General features: G+C 42.3%; 1 protein-coding gene across 3 annotated transcripts; it reads right to left on the minus strand.

Moving 5' to 3' along the window:
* Positions 1-282: 282 nt before the first annotated feature.
* Positions 283-24,081, minus strand: LOC108927830 (protein kinase C and casein kinase substrate in neurons protein 1-like). 3 transcript variants are annotated; one of them, XM_018741404.2, is made up of 10 exons: positions 23,951-24,081; positions 12,603-12,729; positions 9,205-9,361; positions 7,706-7,941; positions 6,416-6,571; positions 5,140-5,315; positions 4,626-4,746; positions 4,127-4,248; positions 2,994-3,196; positions 283-2,047 (listed from the first exon to the last, which is right to left on the minus strand). In XM_018741404.2, the coding sequence occupies exons 2-10, from the start codon at positions 12,660-12,662 to the stop codon at positions 1,938-1,940; spliced, it is 1,341 nt and encodes a 446-aa protein (XP_018596920.1). In that variant the 5' UTR covers positions 12,663-12,729; positions 23,951-24,081; the 3' UTR covers positions 283-1,937. The 3 variants fall into 3 exon arrangements, with proteins under 3 accessions (XP_018596920.1, XP_018596921.1, XP_018596922.1); XM_018741405.2 differs by lacking the exon at positions 23,951-24,081 and adding an exon at positions 23,657-23,937; XM_018741406.2 differs by lacking the exon at positions 23,951-24,081 and adding an exon at positions 21,706-21,988.
* Between the last annotated feature and the right edge of the window lie 47 nt (positions 24,082-24,128).

A 24,128-nucleotide genomic window follows, 5' to 3' on the forward strand; every position in this document is an offset into this window, starting at 1 on the left:
CTATTATGCTTTAGTGTTGTGTGGCAGCCAGTGGACCAGGAGATATTGTGCAGGTAGAGGGAAAAATGGATTGTAATAAGTATGAACAAATCCTGGAAGCTAATGTCCCACAATCAGTGAAGAAACTGAAGCTGAAAAGAGGTTGGACATGACAAGACAGTGATCCAAAACATACCTCAAAATCAACCATGAACTGCTTCTAGAAACCAACCTTCACAAGATGTCGCAGCTCCCTGACGATGCTTCCAACAAGAGAAGCGAAACGTTGGAACCAATGTCCCACACGACGCGGTTTAATCCAGAAGTACAAAACTCCCAGTCAGTTGACACCAACCGTGGAAGCCTACGAGTTTTAATACTTCTAGAAACTAAAGATTAAGGTTTTGAAAAGGCAGTTTACTGGAAATCTGTGCATGGATCTCAGACATGCACTGCATGCACTACAACCTGCGAATATTTCTGAATTAGAAGTTTTCTGCAAGGAAGAGAGGGAAACAAACTCCGAAGGCAGAACAGAAAACATGTAAGGCCGTGATTTCTGCTAAAGGGGGTGTTACCGAGTACCGACTGTGAGGGTACCCAAACTTTTGTGCATGACGCGTTTTATGTTTTTATTTTTTGCAATCAATTAAATTCAGCAAATAAAGAGTAGTTACGCATTAGAATTTGCAGAAATACCGTATGTCCTGTTTGTTCCCTGTAGAGTTTATACCTAGAAAATCACATCATTTGACCACGGGAGCCCAAACTTTTGCACAAAACTGTATATCTTGACTAGTTTACTGACCAGTGATGGCCATCACTAGCAGCCCATGAAAGAAGTATGACTTTGTGAAGGGATATTGGGAACTACGCTGGCAGAGAATGTCTACTAGATGCAGTGATGAGTGATGGGTGTTTACCTGAGTTTCAATGATTACCTCATGGATGAAATGCGGTGACACACGGCAGTCCCACTCAGAGTTATTTCAGAATGGCATGAATATACACATCACTAAAAGGCATTCCATTTTTTTTAAACTAAAGACCAGATCTCAATATGCTTTCCCAAATGCAAGCCCATGCACTACAATACAGATGTGGTATTTGTAGCTGAAAGACGGGAATTCCATTTTATTTCTGAACAATTGAACAGAATTTCACGGAGGCTATCAGGGGACACAGGCTCAGGCTCCAAAAAAAGTAGCCTGAATATCCTACACTGACTCCTGGAAGTTAAGCTCTGCATCCCTCGAGGATCACTAAAAACTCCATGTCATCAAAACGCACAGAAAACAAACAGCAAAGCTCATACTGCTGCATACAGTGGTACCGAAGACAAAGAGGCGGAGTGCGTTACAGCGCCCCCTCCGTGTCAGGAATGTAAACAAATCACAGAAAAAACAAACAAAAACGAGAGATTACATCGCATAGCGTTTTTCTTCCTTTTTTTTTTAAACGCTACACTAAATTACCTTTGCAGAACTGAGGACTGTACACGTATAGCATCCAGACTGCTACACCAAAATGTCATCAAATATACATAGTGCACATTGCATAGCTCGGTCTAGCTATGCTAGCTTCAAGGACTACGTAATACTCGTTGCTATAGGAGAACATACCGCTACGTAAAAGTAATGTCAGCTGCACAAAAATTCATACTTAACACAATTACACAAAACTGCTAAACATCTTCCTACCCTTGCTTTGATGGTGGCATGTTGAGAGATATATATGTAAATATATACTGTTAATGCTTTGTTTTTTTCAACCCACTTTCTCAGAAATTTCATAAATATATTAATTATATATACTGTCTTTTTGAATTTAAGACTGCTCGGCACATTTGTGTGGCAAGGGAAATGTTGCTGTTGAGCTTCTGGCTATGCGCAGAACTGTATGACTGGACGCCACAGTCTTAGTTGCTGCCAACGGGACGTCCTCATCATCGCAGTTGACTAGATGGGTTCAACGTAATTGGCTGGGTACAGGCCTAGCTGACCGCTGTCTAGGCGACCTTTGCACCAGCCCTGCTCATCTTCATCCTCCAGCTTGGTCAGTTCATCCCCTGTGGGGAGAAAGAAAGGAGACGGCCTCCATTTTTGTCCACGCTACATGACTTGCACACACTTTATTAGCAGGTGATCTCAAAAGGAACATACAGTACTTTGATTATTCCGCTTTCCATGTTATCTGGTGGCAGGTATTTTTTTTGTCTTTTTTATGCCATACAATTTGAAAATTGCTTTGACTGAAAATCCATCCAATTTAGAAGTGACTGTAAGCATCAAGCAGTGCTCTTCACTCCCCGGTACACATCTTATTCTACACAAACACTCGTTTCGTGAGTTTTCTGTTTTACCTTCATGAGTCGAGACTGAATTGCAACAGTGTAATAATTATACAATTATAATAATAACAATTATTATCCACTTAGGGTCGAAAATATATAAATGAAGGTTTTTATAGCATTTTATTTAATTTCTGAGCCTATTTAACAATCTATTTCCAAAAAAAAAAGCTCATGCTAAATATGGTTCCGTATCGTTTCAATTTTTCGTTAGTTCGGCTTCTCGTTTAGATCAGACAATACACACTGTACTTCTTTACCTGCAGTTCAACAACCAGCTTTTCTTAGTTAATTTTCTTATCACAATACAGATGCTCAGAATCAGATATGGGAGAGACAATTCCCTATCAAAAGCACAAGTTATATCTAATAATGTGTTCAAACAGACAAAATTCAGCTCTTAAGGCCTAAGGAACACAGCAGAATAAAGAAGCTCGGGGACACACTCCAAGCTGATTATTGTTTCCTTGCGTGTGAAAGTACACAAGAGGATGCCTGGACTGACATAGCTGTTTCAGTGAAAAAAAAAGACAAGGAACACAGTGCAAGAAATATGGTAAATGTATATATAGAAGCATTTTTCTTTTTTCAGGTCTTCTCAGCTCTGCACTGACAGCAGAAACACATGTGGTTATGTCTTGTTCTAGTCATGCAGGGGACCCACCGGCTTTGAAGCTCAGCTCGTCCTGCTCCTGGCCATCATAGTCATAGAGCGCCCGGACACGCACCCCCTTGGCCCCGCCTGAGCCTGACTCCTCGTCAAAAGGGTTGTTGCCTCCGTTGGTCTCATTGCCTGAGTGAGAGGCAGGTTGCTCGTCGTCTGACCATTCAGCGGAATAAGCCTGGTTCTTGTCATAGCTGCTCACACTTTGGACCGAAGGTGAGAGGTAGAAAGGATAAAGGAATCATGAGCTCGGGATATTCCTGACACTCTGGATGCTGGAAAAACAGAACTGAAAAATGTAGCAGCACAGTTCTCACCAATTTACCCTCATAAAGGAAAAACATCTATGTTCACAGCTGTGCCTGGTGCGATTTGATCTGACCTTCTCTAAAATAAGGGAAAAACAATATGGCACACTGGTTCCCCAACTGACGAACACAACTGGGAGTAGAAGTCTGTTTTTAACTCAATATGTTCATAAATGAGACCACCACAATACAAAAAGCTTAATAATGCAGACTTCCTTCAATTTATTCATGGGTTATGCTCCCTAAAATCCTCAAATAAAGCTATAATGAATTAAAAAATTCACTGCAAGACTAAAAGCATATTAAGCGGCTTTATTTATTTATTTATTTATTTATTTATTAGGGGGTGCGGTGGCGCAGTAGGTTGGACCACAGTCCTGCTCTCTGGTGGGTCTGGGGTTCGAGTCCCGCTTGGGGTGCCTTGTGATGGACTGGTGTCCCGTCCTGGGTGTGTCCCCTCCCCCTCCAGCCCTTTGCACTGTGTTGCCGGGTTAGGCTCCGGCTCCCCGCGACCCCGTATGGGACAAGCGGTTTCAGATGATGTGTGAGTTCATGAATTATGTGATTTCATAGCTTGACAAGATTGTAAAAGCATAAGAATGTAACAATTTACATTCAACACTACTTAATGTTCTGATATGAAGCAGTTTCATTCAATTTATTTTATTATGCACCCTTAACACGGCTGCCTGGGAGCATCAAGTAGAAAACGACATGAAATACTGTATAAGTACAGCATATTGATGTTGAGTGCATAGAATGTTGTGAGTCAACAACCGGCTTCACATATGTAACAGAGAAAGGGCCCTTTCCTCTCCTCCTTACCTGCCCCGATCACCTGCATGTGCTACCACATGCTCTGACCCTGGGGTGTTGGGGGCACCTTCATTGCCCTTTTTCGGTTTCTCCCTCTTGGCAACATTATGGGTGGCATCCGGATTGTACTCCTGCAAAAAATAGTAGATTACAAAAAGAAAGCTAGATAATAAAATATTATTGTATGTAACATATATGTTTCCGTAACTGTTTTGCCATTTGGTAATTTTTGTCACTTTTGAAATTTAGTACATTTAGGTAATAGCTCCATAATCCCACATGTAAGAAGAAAGATATTAAACAAGAAATTAGAATACAACTGAGAAAAGTTCCAGAAAAGAGGATTACTGTTAACCACTGTGCTTCACATTTTAAAGACAAAATAACTAAATAAAGTGGTGTAAAGAATCATGAAATATGTCAAAACAAATCCTTAAAATGTAAAAAAAAAAAAACTAAACTTTACAGAGTATTATTAATGGAAAAATGAAGTCTGTAGTGCAGTTACCTCAAACTGAGGCCAGTTCATGTGCATGCCAGGACCGTGGTTGTTGTTGAACCACTTTAAGTCCTCCTGCGCGCTGGCTGAGTTGATGGTACGCTCTAATTCTCGGTACACAGTTGCATAGCTGTGGAGAGTAAAGAGACAGATATGTGAAAAATCTGGAGAGGACCACCCAAGCCCTCCAGTCAAAGAACTGAGTCCAGACTTGCAACATTTTTGCACCTTGGCATTGACATTCTGAGTGGTTTACCCATGTTAATAAAAGGTACATAAAATATCTAATTTCATTTAGTAATATGTTTTTATTCTGTCAACGGAGAGGTAAGAGACAGCTGTAATTTTTAGGTATTTTGATGTGTCATGTAAAACATGTTACAGGTGTGTTGGAGAGTTTAATATTTGAAATACTGCTGAGTTTGTGTCCTCGCTGCTTTAACGTACATCAGTACATTAAATGTACAAATCTGGACGTTTTGTAGTGAAGACAGACGCGAAAAGGAGAGGAGAGGATGCTCACTTTTGGTCCTCTGTAAGGTTGAGGTGTCTCTTGATGTCCAGCAGAACCTCCCTGAGGAAGGTGAGCCTCTTTTCCTCAAACTGCTGGCACTGTTCAAATACCTGCTCCATGTTTTCCATGTACTGGGGTGTGCACTTGTTCAGCTCCTCCAGTGCTTTCTCGTACTTCTCCTTGGCCTGCAAATAGCAAATCCCTACATCATTTGTGATCTCCAGCCCCTCTTGCTGCCTCATTGCTTCGTGCAGAAACAGAGGAAACAAAACAGTTGCGATCCAGGTGGATGCTGGTTTTCGCTCCACCGGTCACTTTAACCTCTGATTCTCAATCAGCCAAAGCTTGATAATACTTATACCCCTCAAATTCTTTACAGCTTAGGTTATGTTAAGGTCTTTTGTAACCCTATAATATTCTTTGTAAGGATTTTATCTGAATATTTGTGCTGACTTTGAGCTACATTACATTTAAACTAATGCAAGATGACTGAAAATCTGAAAATAAAAATACTGTGATACAGTTGGTGAGAACATTAGTACTCTGGACAGCTCCATGGTGAGGGATATTCCAACACCGGGAAGTGTCCTGATGTTACACACCTCTAGCTGGTAGGATAAAACGGATCAACGGACACGAAGACATGTCAGCCACAGCAAAGCCACAGCAAAGAGGACAACAGCCCCACCCTATAGTGAGATGCGACAACTCAGACGTGATCTAGACTCAGGAGGTCAGAGACTTAAGACCTGTTTGGAACTGAGCTCTTTTTTAGTTTTTTGTGCTTGGACATAAAACGTTCTTTAATTTTTCTTTGTCAAAAGAAAGGACCAATAAAGACTCCTATTCGATGCCAATTCTTGACCTTTTCATGCCATAAACATGTACAATATTCATCATCTTGTTATTCATCACGGACTCTCACGAATACCAGACAGAAGCAGTAAACACTGGGAGGTGAGCTGAATTAAGGTGCTTCCATACTTATATTCTCCTGTTTTGTTTCACTGCACTTAACCAACATCTACTGGGTGGTCACATAAACACTAGATCTGCTCCTTAACAAAAACAATTTTAGAAAGTTGATTACCGAAGAAAACACAATTAATATAAAATTAATGGTATGACACTGAGAATATTAATGATCAACTACAATAAGTGAACCTCTGCTTTTTTGTGGCTAATATTAATTCATATTGTGGAAGAAATTTTCCAGAAGACACAAGAGTACTAAGGCGCTATGACTGCAATGAGTTAAGCATCTACCCCATCCCCAATGCCTTACCTTTTGCACATCCTGCTTGCACTTGTCCACCTTCTCGTGAAGCTTCTTCTGCTGGTCGGGAGTGACTGAGGTCTCGGCCTTGCTGTTGGCCTCCCGTGTGGCAGCCAGCTTCTCCTCCTTGCAGGCCATGTGATATGCCTTCTTGGCCGTCTCCATCTGCAAGAAGACGACTGCTGTTGGAGCGTGGCTGTTGACTGTGCATTTTCTCACAGAGGCAGCTGGTAAAATATAATCCTGTAAGCTCATAAAAAGTATCTTTTTCCCAGTCTAGGGAGTTTCCTTGTCTAGGATTTTGGCTGAGCATCGACACATTCATCTTTTAGCACTTTCAATATGTCACACTGAAATATATTTCACAAATGTGCTAATATGCATAAAAAACTGTCTTTATATTTCAAAGCTACCAGTTATGACTGCAAGCTTCACACTTAATAAGAGCAATTATGTACAGAATGTCCCTTTGTTCCCATAAAGAAAGATTCACAAGACAACTTGCTAATGCATAAATAATAGCGAAACCCTTCCCAGTATATTAAACTCAAGTTTATTGTCATATATATTGCACACTTAAATTCTTGCTTGCATATCTCCCGCAGACTATAAAAGTTATAAATACAAGGTAGGCAATAAATACACAGATAGCAAATACAACCTCAATAAACAGGCAATACTGTTACTATAATGCTGAAACATTACATACAACGTCAAAACAATATATACAGAAACACACACAAGTCTGCAAGGAGCAACATGCAGCACAGTGCCACTCTTTGGCACCATGTTACTATCACTCACGTTCTTCATATTCCACAATCAGCTACCTTAACTGAGTGAGTGGAGTACTTGCCTAAAGATTTCACTGACAGGTGATTCACAGATTTACAACTATAAAGCTGAAGGTGATTGTATTGTACAGTCCACAGGTCTTCTCACCTAACCATTGATTTGGTTGCTTGTTCTTTACTACACCACATTATTAGATAAAGGAAATTCTCCAGAGACCTCACTATGCTCACTGTGTGCAAGGTTTATCTGCACAACACTTGAGCAAACCAATACAGGCCCTATTCCAATAGTCCCACGATTAAAGCTCAGCTCTGTACTGAAGCATTCTCATCACTGACTCTTGATATCATAGACTCTACACTTTAGATCGTCAGTGGTAGAAAATATGACATTTTCATTTACCTAGGTTCCATTTACGGAGCTTGTGGTTTTGTGAAATGCTGGACATCTACTGTATAACAGATGTATATGAGTGACATGCAGTCCAATCCTTCTCTTCCTTACCTCTTTCAGTTTCTTGGCCCATGGTTTCTGGGCTTTTTTGAAGCCCTCTTCTGCTTCTTTGGTCTCTTTGAAGCCTCCCATCATCTGCTTGTGGTAGGAGTCCTTCTGCCAGTTTTTGACTTTCTCAAAGTCTTCATTGAGCAGGGCATTCTTCACCTCTTGGTGCAGTTCACTTACCTTGTCTGCCTCTACCGACACTGCTATCCAGGCACGTTCCACTGTGCCGTATTGAGGTCCTGCAGAAGACAAAGCCCCAGCAAGAGGTCAGCATTTAGACAGACAGGCAGACTAACAGAGAAAGCATCTTAAACTAGCCAACAGAGACAGGTAGAAAGACAGACTGAATAAACTGAAGGTACCATCAGAAATATAGCAGTAATAGCTTCCTAATTCCTTTAGCCTTTCTCAACCCCATTGAGAACCCCAAGGATGATATATATCATACGTCATAGATGTCATGCCCTCATCCGTCCATCCCTCAGCAACACCTGCTGCCAACTGAGGGAACCCAGTATAAAAGGGCACCCCAGAAGCCATTCCATGTGGAACCTCCTAGTGAGACACCACAGCGCTTTGTCCCAGTGTGCTTCCTGTCCCTTGCATGATTGCTTCCCCGGTTCTTGATCTCCACTTTATTGACTACGGCTTTTGTCTTTTCCTTCGGATACTGTTTGTTCATCGATCAACCTTTGCCTGTCCTTGAATACTTTTTGTCTGACCCCTTGGATTATTAAAAGGATCCAGAGCAATGCACTTGAGTCCGTCGCTCCTTTCGCTCCACCGGCATGACCATAGCTGAAGTTCTATACATTCAGTGTGTCACTGTGAACACTGGCACCTCAACTTATGAACACACTGGGACCAAGAGCATGTTTGTATCTTAATATGTATTTGCTTGAGTCCAAAGTCACGTTTATCACTATGTCACATCAATAAAAAGTACATTATATACATTTTCTCACATTGATTTACAGGCTTGGGTTTGTACAAACCTCAGATAAGGTTATAATAAATGTTAGAAAAATAAATTAATCATTTATCAATAACTACTTGTCCAACTCAGGGTCACCATGGTCAGGAACCTATCTCAAAATAACAGGATGTGAGACAAGGTAGACCCTGGATAGGATGCCAGTTCCACTTGCAGTTCTGTGTCTGTTATAATAATATTATTGTTATTATTATTATTGTTATTATTATTTAAAAATACTTTGTTGCTCTAGAATATGTAATAGTTTTCCCACTTCCAAAACAGATCTGTATCACATTATAATGTATAACATTTCAACTGTGTGATTACCATCCAAAAATGGAACAGAAAAATGTTTACCTCATACTTAAAAAGAGACATTTAAAGAATATATGCATCTTTATACTCTTAGCATTAATATCTAAAGTTTCCAGTGAAAACTGCAGGGAAAAATATGGAAAACATGAAAAAATACAAATTCGCACATTCACCCTTTGTTAGTAATACAATTAAGATTGCCACCTCCCACCTTTCTCAATCAACTGCTTCCACCTCTTGGACCAATCGGTCAACTGCTGACTGTAAGCCTTCTCAATCTTAGCGCGCTCCTGCAGACAATTCATTAAGTCATTGCAGAGGCGGTAGCCATCATCAATCCGTTTTACGGTGCGTTTGTAGTTTCCCACCTGGCAAGATCAAAAGCAACAGAGAGGTTACTTGAGTCTACCTCTTTGTTCAGAACAATTTTAGGAAGTATCTGTAAATCGAAAATCCTGGAGCAAATTAACTTAAACCATAGCTGGTCAACAAATGTGTCATAGACAGGATTAGGGAAACACAATTCATGTACAAGCAAATAGGGTTCATTATGGTGTGTTCTCAGGTACTGATTTACTGCAGTATTGTTCTTTTTTTTAGTTAATAAAGGGCTGTAACACTTGTATGAGCTAGTAATAATTAGTTTTTTCTTTGTTTACATTATATTTCTCATCTTGTACATGTTGCGTTTGCCAGTATGAAGTGTGTTAGCATTGTTATAATATGTTCAAGCACGGAGAGGGAACCTAATAAGAAATTTGGTAGGAGAGTCCGAGAAGAAGGCACATGGCTGCACCACAATGATTTCTGTTGCCCATATGCAGTTCTGTGAAAAATTACATGCCCTGTATCCATTTTTATGCAGCTTTTGGCAGTAAATTTCATCAGATTTTTTTGTCAGTTCTAGTAGTATATTAATGTAGCCAGAGCGAGAAAAAATGGTATCAGTAGAGTTTTTATGTTGTATTTCCTAGTGGAGCCTAATGAAACAAGTGTGAAAAAGTAACGGCCCCCTTAACATTAATTAATCTAATTAAGGATGTAGAGTCAGCTTCTGGGTGGCGCAGGGGGTTTGACCGGGTCCCGCTCTCTGGTGGGTCTGGGGGTCGAGTCCTGCTTGGGGTGCCTTGTGATGGACTGGCGTCCTGTACTGGGTGTGTCCCCTCCCCCTCCAGCCTTGCGCCCTGTGTTGCTGGGCTGGGCTCTGGTTCACTGCGACCCCACTCAAGATAAGCAGTTTCAGAATGTGTGTGTGTGTGTGTGTGTGAGTCAGCTTCTTGAATACAATAAAGTCTCATTTGGTTTTGTCTCATCAATATCATAATGACTTTTTTCACAAAACAATAAAATAGCATATTGAAGAGATGGCAATCAGCATAAAACATTCATCAAATTATTTTGCATGGGCTACTGTATTCTCGGGGGTGCGATGGCGCAGCGGGTTTGACCGGTGCCTCGCTGTTTGGCGGGTCCGGGGTTTGACCTCTGCTTGGGGTGTGCGGCAGTTCCATGCTTCTCCCCTCTGTGTGCCTCCCCAAACATGCCGAAGAGGGACCTGGGAACCCACTTCTGTTCCTCTCTTGCCTTGTGAACCACGCGGATGGTTGCTATGGGTCAGGTTTGACTCGAGTGGCACTCACAACAACTACATTCTTGGACAGCACATATAGCACAGTAAATGCAAGTTGTCTTAATATTTTACAGTGCACACTTGGTGTGTGTTGTCCATCTTTATCTTTAATGTATCTGGCATCTGCACCCTGGCTTTTTCAGCACTACCTTTCTGTTCTCTCCATGCCAATGTTGGTCTCTAGCTTTAATTTACCATCTGATTGGGAACATGTCCTGAAAATACACAATTCTGATAGTATAAAGTCACCATGTGATCAGTAACTGAGCAACTGAAATTCAGTTAGGGCTGTACAAATCTGAGAGGGGCTGTTTCTCACTCCGTTAAATGACTGCAAATATAGAGCCGGCTACGCAAAGAGTTTAAGCTCAACAAATGTGCATCTGGATGTGTATGTTTGTGTCACTTTCACAGAGTGAAAACCAGCAAGTCCTTTGCTTAGGCTAGCAGCTTAGTGAAGACTGGCAATTGTCAGTTTACTCAGTCAAAACCTCACCAGCCTACTATAAAGAGTACAGATTCTCTCAATTACCATTCTAGTACTGTCTACAGTCTGCCAAAAAGCACCTGGGTGTCTCTCAATACTGGCGGAAGAATATTCTGTGGATTGATTAATCAAAAACAGGACTTGAACATGGACCCTGTTATGTCTGACAAAACCCAAATAGAGGATGTGAGAGTAAGAACCTTCTACCAACAGTCAAACAGTGTGGCAGTGTGATGGTCTGGAGATGTTTTGCTGCCACAGGTCCTGGGCTTGTATCATGTTTGCATCAGAAAATTCTAAAGGAAAATTTCAGGCCATCAGTCCATGAGCCGAAGCTGAAGTATAGCTGGATCATGCATGAAAAGAATGATCCCAAACACATAAGCAAGTCAACAACAGATTGGCTGGCATTAAAGAAAAACTAAAGTTATGGAATAGCCTTTTCAAAACTCTCAGGTGAGTTTGACTGAAATATTGTGGCAAGTGCTGTTCATTTTCGAGCTGTTCATGCTCGAAAAATGTGTAAATGTGGCTGAAAGCAAGACATGAGAGGCAGTTCAACAGCTTACAGTGAGCACTGAATTGCAGTGATTGCAGCTAATCGGTTATTGACTGTGAAGGGGCAATTGCTTTATCACACCTATGATTTCACTATCTTCCACATCTCACTATTTTCTACACTAGAGACATGACATAAAAATAATACCGGTGTCACTTTGTGGCTCCCACTCCATTCAGACACTGTTAAAACTGATGAAAAATCTGATCGAACTGAATGTCAAAAAAGCCACAAAAACAGAGAGGAAAAAGGTGGAGAAAGGAAAAATACAGCACTGTGAGCAGCAACCAATGGAACATGAACTGTTATGCTTTTTTATCTTCTACAAGTGAAACTGTTAAGCAGAGGAAGTTTGGAGCTGAATGGGTGTTTTATGTTTTATGTTGTTTGTGCTGTACGTTGATCCCATTTGGCTTATAGATCACTTAAGATTCGCTCAGTGCTTGCTATAGACTATTTGGGGTGACCAGCAATACCAGTAGGGTTCACAACGAAATGCCTTTTCTTTCATTTTCTCATTGATGAGTATACTGACTGCCTTTCTGTGCTTCCCTTTATGCCTTCGAGCCTAATGCTCTAAGGTTTTGAGTCAGGGTTTGCTTTGCGACTGTGATTTGGACAAGTGGTTAAGGATATTGAGCAAGTGAGAGAACTGTGGAGGCAGCGATGTCCAATATTTCAATCCATGTCAGCTTTGAAACATAGAATTGTCTTTGTGCTGTTGAACACCAATTTTTCTGACAGAGGTGCACTTATGCCTGGCACTGGGTTAAAGACTCAGCTCCTGCGAGAGATGTATGAATAAGCCACAGAAACAGGCACAAACATGCTCCGTAAACCCCCACCTCCCCTTCTGTGAGCTCATAATAAACAGCTCGAGAGAACCTGCTTAGTGCACTGGACCAACCCAGCGTTCATTCCCTGAAGCTTTACCTCCCAGAAGCTGTCCGTGGCCTCATCAAGGCCAGCCGATTCATCGTAGGATCCAGACATTTTTCTGGACGTAGTGGTGTGAACTGAGGGGTGAGTGTGTCTGCGTTGGAGCACACCTCTTCATGCACTGTGAGGAACAACAGGGGAAGGAGTAGACATTGTGACTGCAGAGGAACAGACACTGCAACCAAAAACCACTGACCGTACTGTACATCAGAGCCATTTAACTACACTCCTCAATTTTCTTTTTCTCAGTCAGTGTGTGAAGCACCTGAGTCTGTCTGACTGAACTAATTTAAACACTTTTTCAAGCTCTTAGTGGTGTAAAGAAATCTAGAAAACAGACTCATCCTGTACTGTTTCCATTTCCCCTCACCCTATGTGAAACACAAAAATCCTCTGATGACTCTGCAGTAATGGGGTGTGTAGGAAAACGCGATGAAATGGAGTACAGGTGTGTAAGTGAGGACTTTGTTTTACGGAGTCAGGCAAACCATCTCCACTCCGGCATCAAAAAGACAAAGGCGGTGGTGGTTGATTTTTCACAATGTTAAAGAGTCCTCGAGCCTGGTTACCATTGAGGGTGCAGACGCTGATGTTGTTTGCTCCTTTAAGTACCTGGGGGTGCATGTGAACAACAGACCGGACTGGTCTCACAACACAGATGCACTGTATGAAAAAATGACAGAGCAGGTTTTATTTTCTTAGCAGGCTTAGGTCCTTTCATTTGTGTTGCAAATTTCTTCACATGTTCTATTAGACCACAGTCAGCAGTGTCATCGTTTATGCTTGAGAGAACATGCAACATGTGCAGGGAGAACACGTAAACTCCACACAGACTGAATGGCGATCAAACCAATGTGTCTTTGCAGAGTGCAAAAGTTGTGCGACGTGTGTGCTGCACAATGCTCTATGGTGTGCGTGAGGTTGGCATGCATCTATGCACATTTGTTGGGAACTCCCAGCCTGGAATTCCCATCATCTGATATTCACAACAATGGGCATTTGATTAGGCTAACAGGCTCATCCACCTCATAAAATATTCATGTTGAAGATTGCTCTTTCGAATAATGACTTCCCAGCCAATGGAAATGAATGGCATTGCTAAAGCTCTGTAGCCTTGCAAAAAGAAAAAAGGATCAACAGAACAACGTCACTCCATATCGTGACCATTTGTATGAGCATTTTTTGCGTTTCACTTGTTAATACTTGTTACACGGGTAACAAAAATACGGTTATGGTTAGATTTGAGTTAGAAATTTTTCAAAGATACAAACGGACTGATTTCATTCTGTGTGCTTCTGAAAATTTACAGTGTTCGCAACTCCTGTCTAGTGGTCCTGGATTTGGTGATCAGAATTTGTGTGTTACTTGTTTTACAGGGTTCTTTGTGCCTATTTTTATGACTTGCAAAAAGATCTGATCACATTTGGGGTCAGATTTAGTCAGAACTTCTGAAAATTTTGAAGGTTTCATAAACTTTTCAGCACCATTATATGTCAGAAGGCTACTTCCAAACGTCATTTCGTGAAACTGCTATTCCGCTAGTCTCCTTTTCCTCTACTGAAACTCCAGCCGAGCACCTCAAGATGGATTTAATGAGTTCTCTTCCTAAGTGAGAAGTGAGACAGCATTTGACCCTAGTCATACAAGTTAATAACCTGAGGCTGTCCCCTTACATCTAGCTAATGCTGCTCATTTCTAGAGATGGAATTCCTGTTGAACCAAGAGACCACCTTCATTCCCAGGACCGTACAGAATACTGCAGAATGATAATGGTGAGCCACCTCCGTACGTCTATATAACACTCACAGGGTTCGTGAAGTTTTTCAAGCAGACCTTAAAGTAAATGTTATGTCACACAGTGAAATAAAAAAGGATGGAGCTGGCATCAGCTACTGCAAAAATTCAGAATCCAAGAGTTCAGTGATAATGTGTTTTTTAATTACAATTTTAATAAACTTGTATTCAAGAACATTTTTTGACAAGCGCTTTTACTTGAGCACTGCTTTTGCCTACTGTGTTCGTGTCTGCTTCTATACGTGTTTTGATTTTTGTTGGCCACTGAAGACTTAAGAGTCATCATTCAGTCTCAAAAGTATTGGTGAGAACCTGCAACTACTGGCGACATGCATCCTTTTTACCTCCTCCATCCATTTTAATGCTGGCGATCGGTAGGCTTCTACAAAACCACCAAATGAATGACTACAGAGGGTTATTTGCAGTAAGAAGATCGTCTATCCCCTTCTCCCCTTCCCTATCAGTAACACAGGTCGGCAAACCTGACCCAGATCACGTTGCTCTTCATTAGGAATATTGTCACTTCCCAGAACACTAACCTATGGCAACACAACCGACATCAGGGGAAACAGACTTTCGCATCATGGTGAACGTGATGCTGCTTCATAAGCAATCTCGATATGTCAGAAGTATAGAAAGCCAGCAGACAGCACCTTTGACTTCCTCATTCCTGAACAGGAGAGAAGAATACTAGTGGCAGTAAAGCAAAAAAAAAAAAAAAAGATGTTTCACTGGATCTTAGCACACAAGTACTGACAAGGCTGACTAAAGCAGGTCACGCTTTGAAGATAGGAGTGAAAGTGTATTTTGTCATTCAGTGCAACTAAAAGGAAACCCGAGGACTGATAGATGTAATATTACGCAAAAAGCAAAAATGACTGCCCAAATGACTGATGCAAGTATTCAATGCAATTAAACAATATCACCAAGTAATATTACAATGCAATATTTTCCCAGAATTATAAAAGTAATACATTCCTGAAAATCCATTTATAATGTGAATCCTCAAAAATCAAAGATGTAGTTTCATTACTTTCAATGGTCATTTTTATGCTTTCTCGAGTCCCACTGTCAGGGAATTCTATTAAATATACACCCACACACAAAACATGCACACTGAGTGTGATGGTGTTATGGGGGAACTGTAAATTAGTTCCTATTTGTATTTTGGTGTATACTTTAGTGACTTTGCTGGTTCCATAATATTCCGATGTCTGTGGGATGTTTGTTCGGGGTGGGAAACTGTGGAAAGGAGTTGCATAGTTGAGGGTGGATGGAACGTGGTTCGGTTGTGTTTGTGTTGGGTCCTGTACTGTCTGTTGCGTCTAATTTAAGACTGCATTTCAAACATGTACAGTGCTACTGAAGAGCACTGCTGAAGATCCCACTTTGCATGAGCACCACATCGGTTTTTAAATTCTGCAGATTTTACATTCCAGTATAAAGTGAATTTAATTTGTCATGACTATTGATGAAGATGCTGAGCAATTACTGCAGTCTCAGACTTTCAGTTTTACTCTTGATATGGCTATACATCTGTCCAAGAAATCTGCCTTATGCAGAAATTTCTAGTATGGTGCAACTGGATATCTAACACTTTAATGACCTATAAAATACTGTGTAAATTTTTCATCAGTTATAACACTTTCTGCAATTTACTTAAATGGTTACTTTAATAATTAAAACTTTGCCAGCAATCTCATTTCAAATTACAGCTGATTCACTACAGATGGAAGAATAACCAGGCAACTTAGGCACTACTGCTACTGGTATCTTTCCCAACAAAACACCAAAACATTTGAGAAAGATGACAGAAAAGCAATATCTATCACTGACAGAGAATGGCATATAGCAGAACTTCAGTTCAGCTCCCTGGGTAATGAAAACCTAATCATACGTTCAACTTTGTACATTCATTCACTATGCACGATACCCATAGTGTTCTATTGAACTTCTCTGCAAGACAAAGCAGCAAGTTAAACTGAAGAGCCCAAAGATATTTGCATACCTTTCATAAGTCAACAAAAGATGAAAAACAAAACCAACAATCATATCAAAATACAGCGCAGGTCTAATCAGCAGCTAAAGGAAGCCTTTAGCTGAGATTGCTGATTTTGAAGAGGTTCTAACTCACACACTGTCTGAACCGCTTGTCCCATACGGGGTCACGGGGAGCCAGAGCCTAACCCAGCAACACAGGGCGTAAGGCTGGAGGGGGAGGAGACACACCCAGGATGGGACGCCAGTCCATCACAAGGCACCCCAAGTGGGACTTGAGCCCCAGACCCACCAGAGAGCAGGCCCTGGTCCAACCCACTGCGCCACCACATCCCCCCAAGGTTCTAACTGTTACTGAATATAAAGGTTTACATGAATATTTAAATATTTCAAATATTTATACATTATTTTCAATAAAGATACGACAAGCAATTTTGTGTGTGCTATTGATTTAACCAAACTATCTTTGTCAGTTATTATGTATTAGAAGATCAGACCACATTTGAGCAGGTGCTGAGGAAATGTACATAAAGTATTAATGTGTTCTGTGCCATGGTTCTGCTCTTTAATCAACAGTCAGATACCCGTAATATGGTGTTGCAAGAGTCCAAAACCAACGCAATATAAACAAAGAAAAAATTGCTTAAAGAAAAAGACTTTCATTTCATTTATACACTGATATACTGTAAAATGTATCGTAGACGTGCTGTTGCACGAGCTTTTCCGTGTGGGGATCCTCAAAGAAACCCCTACTAAACTTACAAGAATGTCCAGTTAATACAATTTGAGCCAGGTGACAAGGTCCTACCAACATCCCATTCCAAACTGCTGGTAAAGTGGCAAAGGCCTCATTGTCAGATGGAGAGTTGGGGTTTCTGACTACAAAGCAGTCTGCTCAAATAGAGGTAACTACTGGTAACTATGTCAAAATCTCCTAAAAAATGGCAGGAGGAAGGAGGCACTTCCACGGTTACTCTGGTTAACCAACAATCCCAAATTAGGCACCAACATTCTAACATCTCCATGTAAACTCTCCCCAGTTCCTGTTGACAATGAGTTGTCCCCAGCTGAACAGCAGGATCTATGGAAGTTGCACGGCAAATTTGGGTATGTCTTCTTGACTTTGCGCTGCACACGTAAGAGAGCACCACATAGAGCCCGAGCTGGGAAGAGGTGTATGAAGCTACCTCTACCATCTCCTCATCCATACACAGAAGCTTGTGAAAGAAGAACTAGACAAAATGATAAAGTGGTATGTGATAGAGGAGTCAAAAGCGAAAGGAGTAGCTTGATCATAACTCATGGCTGAAATGGATGGCTTTATGCGATCGTGTGTAGATTACAGAAAAGTTAATGCCGTTACCAAATTTGATGCATATCCAACGTCCTGGGTGGATGAACTCCTGACCACCTGCGCATGGCTCACATATACTCAACACTGGATCTAACAAAAGGCTAATGGTAGATCCCCGTCCCAAAAATTTAAGGAGAGCTCAGCTTTCTCGACTCTGCTTGGGTTGCACCAGTCTGTAACCCTTCCATTTGAACTTTTGCTGAGATGTACGTCACTTTGGACAAAAGTGTCTGCTAAATGAATAAATGTAAATGTAAATGTAAAACTTCAGTGGGCTCCTGTTATGTTCCAACAAATTATACACAAGATTATTTAACAAAACAGCTACCATTTTAGCCTGCCCCCACTCAAAACCAGGAAGCAAGTGAGATCCTTACAAGGGCTTCCAAATCTCTACTAGTGACATCCCAAATTTCTCCAAACTACTCATCCCACTAAGACCTCAAGAGGAAAGAAAATCCTGATCCAGTCCAGTGGATGGAGCAGTCTTCTGAACAGAATGTCTTTGTGATCAGCCTGTCTTGAAGTGTTCTTACTTGCTTGGGTGAGAGGCCTGGGGGTTGTCAGGAGGTATATGGGGTGGACAACCCTGTACTGTACATTAGCTGGAAATTATCCCCCGGGGGAATGCTGCCACAGTACAATAAAGAAAGAATGCTTGGCAATAAAATGAGTGGTCCTGATGCTCTGGTACTACCTCTTGAGATTGGAATTCCACCTCTGCAGCAACTTCCCCTCGCTCTGTTGGCTACCTATCATGAGAAACACCAATGAACAGATTACTAATGGGTATCTGGTCCTACAGCCTCATGGAGAAGAACCGCAGACCTAAAGTTTGGTAGTATCAACCAACTCTCATGAGTCCCCATTTCAACAACACCTCCAGCAGATTGTGAGTTCCAGAATAAAGACTAACTGAAGCCAGAAACCTTGAGCTGGTGTCCTTTTGTCTGGCAAAGCAGGCCATTTATCATTACTCAGTTTTTGTCTGTTAAAATTTTTCCATCCCCATTCAGTTTTTTTGGTTCTGAATCAGAAAGCAGGAAGAGAGAAACAATTAATTTCTGTGTTCTCTGCATTGGGGGGCATGGTGGGGCAGCAGGTTTGGCTGGGGCCTGCTCTTTAGTGGGTCTGGGATTCAAATCCTGCTTGAGGTGCCTGGGTGCGTCCCCTCCCCCTTCAGCATTGCGTCCTGTGTTGCCGGGTTAGGCTCCGGCTCCCCACTCAAGACAAGCAGTTGTAGACGTTGTGTGTATGTGTGTTCTTGGTGTCCACTCAAGGACTCCCCAGAGAGACTCCTTAATGTTCCAGGATGCCATTCCTAACCTTCAAAGGTTGGAGAGTATGAGGGCAATTAGGCAGATTGATTTACTCTGCAACAGGGCTGCCATCCACTCACAACCTTTACAATATAAGATTAGTAATGTAAGAGATGTTACATTGATGTGAATTGACTAATGAATTGTGCTAGCGCTCCATTGACTTGAAAACCTGCTCCCAGCTTTTCCATTAACTTGGCAGATTTCCTAGTACAGCCTATCCTGCAGCATCTATATTGTTTACCTCATACATAATACCTGGAATTCCCTGTGGGCTGAATGGAGAAACAGAGGCCCTATGCCCTCCAGCCAGATTTGAAGATGGGAACCCCTTGAGCCTTGAATGCACCTTAAATCATGTTGGTAAACATCACATGGATTAAATGAGGCAAGCACAACAATGTAAGCAAAACAATGTCCCCAGTGAAGGGCATGTGAGCAGGAAATGCTGCAGTCTTATGATGAGGGCAAATTCTGAGCAAAACTACTAATTTTATGTTGCATAGAACTTTCTTCTGTCTTGCAGATTATAAACTGTGTCCTTCTGTAGCTTTTTTCAAGAGTACACCAGCAGAGCTTGGCAGCCCGAGTACGAAGCCCTCAGGCCATTTCATTTTCCTTATAATGAAGGTGTTATACCTAGTATGACTTGTCCTTATGCGGCCTTTTTATTTACCATGGTGACTTTTTCTACACCATCCTATTTGTTGTTTATCTCCTACCCTCTGCAAACACAGAAGGAGTGTATGATGTCATCCACACGACTGAAAGACTTCAGACAGGAAGCACCACAATTTTACTGTAATCACAGGAGACTTTAATCATGTTACTCTGTCATCATCTCTGCATTCAGTCAATTCATAAAATGCAGCAGAAGAGAGAACAAGGATCTTCATCTGGTGCCTGTTAATATAAATGTCCGCAGCATCCCCCCACGTGACAGATTGAACCACAGGCTGGACTATCTCGTGCCCATATACAAGCTCACTGCATAACAACTGATTAGCAGCAGAACAGTAAAGGAATGGTCACCAGAGGCTAATGGGGCTCAAAGCGGCTTCTTTGAGAACTCTGATTAGGATATTTTCTCTGAATGACATTGGGAAGACACAGATAGATTGGATAACTGTGTGATGGGATACATCAAATTCTGTGTGGACACCACCATAACTACCATACCTGTATGCTGATTCCCCAACCAAGCCAGGCTTTACAAGTGACCAGAAGGCTCTTCTGAATCAGAAGATGTAAACCCTCAGGGCAGGTGACAGATACGAGGTGGAATGAGGATCAGAATTTGGAAAGCTAAGGACACCTACAGAAGGACTTTGGAGTAGAAGTTAAGATAGAATGAAGTGCAGCAGGGGTCATAGGGCCTGATGACCAATGCTGTCTACAAGCAGACCAGTGGTTGCTCTGTGAAGAGTGACAATGACACGGCCAACGTGTTGAAATAATTCTTTAACAGCTTGAAAAAGGGCTCTCAGCTTGTGACCGTTACAACCCACCAGCTTACACCTCAGGACAATACATGCTGCCGTAGCCCTCCTCCCATCCCAACAACTCTGTATATTAGCCCTATAGCTAGCTGTCCTCATACCCCCCCTTGCATCTTTTCTCTTCTTTTCATTGAAATGCATACTTAGCCATACCAAAACTTTAAGATGTAACTACCACCAACTCCTAACACCCCTGCAACGATTCAAATGAGATCAGATTTATTGCTATTAGTTCCCATCACTCAGCGACCACCACGCCCCTTCACTCCCCCCACTCAAGCTACTGTGGATTGTCTTTCACTACAAGCCAGGTGAGGAAAGAGCTGGAGGCACTCTGACACTGTGAGGATGCTGAAGGAGGTTACAGAGCACCTACAAGGAGTCCTCCAGAATATATTCGGTCTGAGCCTGGAAAGGGTTGCAATGATCTGGAAAACATCTTGCATGGTACCAATTTCCAAGAAAGCATGACTGTCAGATTTAAATGACTGTAGGCTAGCAGGAAAGGCTGGTAGCACACATTTAAACCTTTGGTCAGGACTGCACTGGACCCTCTCCAGTCTAACTATAAAGACCAAAATGAACTAGAATATGCTGTCATCTACCAGCTGAATAAAGCCCATTTGGACAGAAAGCACTGTGAGGATTGCATTCTTTAATTTGAACTGCACAATTAATCTTGAACTATACGTACGACACCACACAACCTGGTCTGCTGCGGGAGAAACACTGGTAAGTCCAGGTGGATACATCTGCTACGTCCTAGATTTTGGATTACCTGGCTGGCAGATCACAGTTTGTTATGGCTGCAAAACTGTGTCAAATACGGCCATGAGTAGAATGGGGACCCTAAAAGGACAGTCTTGCCTCTCTTCCCCTTCACACCGTACACCTCAGCACAACGAGTGATATTATCTGCAGACCTTTTCAGATAATACAGCTATTTCTGGGTGTATCTGGGAAAAACAAGGGACTAAGTACAGAAGCTAGGTGAAGGACTAGCAATACAAGTGGTACGAACTGAATCAACTGTAACTCAACAACAGAAAGACTAAGAAATGGTGGTGTACTTCAGGATGTCCATTTGTGTAGTGACCATTGATAAGGTGAACAGGGTAGGGACATACAAGTACCTGGGGGTTCATCTGGAAAAGAGCCTGGAGTGGATCTATAACACTGACACTGTACAAGAAAGGCCAGAGTTATGTTCACTTTCTGAAGAGGCTCAGGTTTTTGGAACACGCAGGTCACTGCTGTAGATCTTGGGAGTCTTGGGAGTTAGGCTGGATTCTCTGCATCTAGTAGTACAAACAGGAACTCTAAATAAGTCTAAATAACTCCTAGGCATTATGGAGAAGGACCCTCTGTCTCTGCTTGTCCCCCTGGTGAAACAGAGAAGCACCTTCAGCAATAGACTGGTCCAGTTCCACTGCTCGAAGAAGCACACACACACACACACACACACACTATCTGAACCGCTTGTCCCATACAGGGTCGCGAGGAACCGGAGCCTAACCCGGCAACACAGGGCATAAGGCTGGAGGGGGAGGGGACACACCCAGGACAGGACGCCAGTCCATCGCAAGGCACCCCAAGCGGGATTTGAACCCCAGACCCACCGGAGAGCAGGACCCATCCAACCCACTGCTAAGGAGTGTAATCAGGGGTAATTTCTTCCAGTAGCCATTAGGCTCTAATAATGAGTTCACTAGCTTTTGAAGTAGTGACCTCATAACAAGTGGTACCAAGCTTCCTCTGAACTACTTAACTCCCCTGTTTTTTTTGTAAATGTAGTTACTAATTTATTTACTTCTGGTGTGACTGCAGTCTTTCTAGTCCTTGTCCAGTTTCTGTCTCACTACATTCTGTTTCCTATGCCCCTGCATTGTTGTATGTATGCTGCCGTAGCCTTGTGCAATTTCCTTGAAGATAAAGTTTTCATTAATTCATTCATTCTCTTGCCATTTTTCATCCATAAAACAATGTCTCACATGCAGCAAGATAAGTAACGCTAGCTTCCTAAACGGAGGTAGAATAATTTATTTTCTATTTCTGTTTTTTAATTCACTGAAATGTTGAGCAGTTTAATAGGAAAATTGTTTTCCCCTGTTTATTACCTCATTGCTGTAGTACCCTCGAGCGAGGTACTAACCCTAAAGCTGTGTACACTGGTAAATGGATATGATCTGGAGGGCTTCAACTTTGCGATACCTGCTAGGAATCTTGACATTATATTTTACCACATACTTATCCTTCAGACTTAATATTAACTTAGAGACTTACTTTACGTCAAAACTGTATTTCTAAACTAAAGCACCCTCTCTATCTGACATCCAAAAACGAGTTCATCCCTTCGTCTCCAGCGGGATTTAGCAGCAAACACACGGAATGATGCTGCTTGCCCACAAGATGCCAGCTTACTCATTGGTGCCAAGAGCTGCTGAAACTGGTAGGTGACTGAGCATTTAGCCACTCTGGGCCTTTCAATGGGGGGATGATCTACCACTGATGATGGGGAACGATGCCCCACCAGTCTCAGTCTTTACATGATCCTGAGCAAAAACCGATAAAGGCTGCCACCATACCAGCGTTTCCACTTCGTTGCGAAGCCATAATGTTGTTATTCTGATTCTACAAGTAAAAAGCACATTTGAAGCGCAATTTGAATCGACCTGATGATTGAGTGGCGCACAGATTCCCAGGCAGATTCCGAAAGACCGCGCTTTGGGAGACACTACTACCCTGAAGCGGGGAGAGAAGCCCCAGGTCCCCCTCGCCGCGCACTACTGGGCTGAAGCCCCACGCGCTGAAGCCCCACGCAGCGCTGCGCAGCGCTCGTCCGTTACGCAGAGAGCGGTGACACCGCGCCGGATCGGCGCCGCGCGATGGCGCGAGGGCGAGCGACACCGTCGCATCCGTCTCTTCCCACGCAGAAGAACCGTGTCGGAACCGCAGCCCATCTGCTTCGCAAAGAAATTGTCAAAAGAACGAAATCGGCGTAAATGCGCTTCGACACTGTTTTTTATGCGATGATGTTACAACATATTATTTAGACATAAGACGTAATATGTTGAATGAACGTACCGAATCCATGAAGCTTAGCTGTTTTACTGTTATCTCCTCGTAGTGATTCATACGCAAAAGATGAACGACCAAAGATTATTACATAATGCCGTTACATGAGCAGCACCGCCGCAAAATAAACAGCACATTCTTACACACCAGGCAGGTCCAGAGAACGACGCATCACCATCGCCGTCGGACGACCGCGGCTGAAAGAGGCGGGCGACGTTTCGGACACATCGAATCGATCGACTCCTAAAAAAATGTCATTAAGAGCAGTTTTTCAAGCGGTGCATTTATGCAACGGTCACATACCAGAGGCGGGAAGCACTAATCCAGCAGCTGTGTGGAACGGTGTAAAAAAGCGCGCTCCTTTCTGCTGCTGTGACAGAAGGTTGGTGACCCGGCTGGTGCGAGACTCCGCATCCGCGGGATCACGACACGCGCAGTGGAGGCAGCGGGTGGGGGATGGGCCGCGGCGCGCGCACGTTGC

This window comes from Scleropages formosus, chromosome 16 (assembly GCF_900964775.1).
Source record: "Scleropages formosus chromosome 16, fSclFor1.1, whole genome shotgun sequence".
Classification (NCBI taxonomy): Eukaryota; Metazoa; Chordata; class Actinopteri; order Osteoglossiformes; family Osteoglossidae; genus Scleropages; species Scleropages formosus.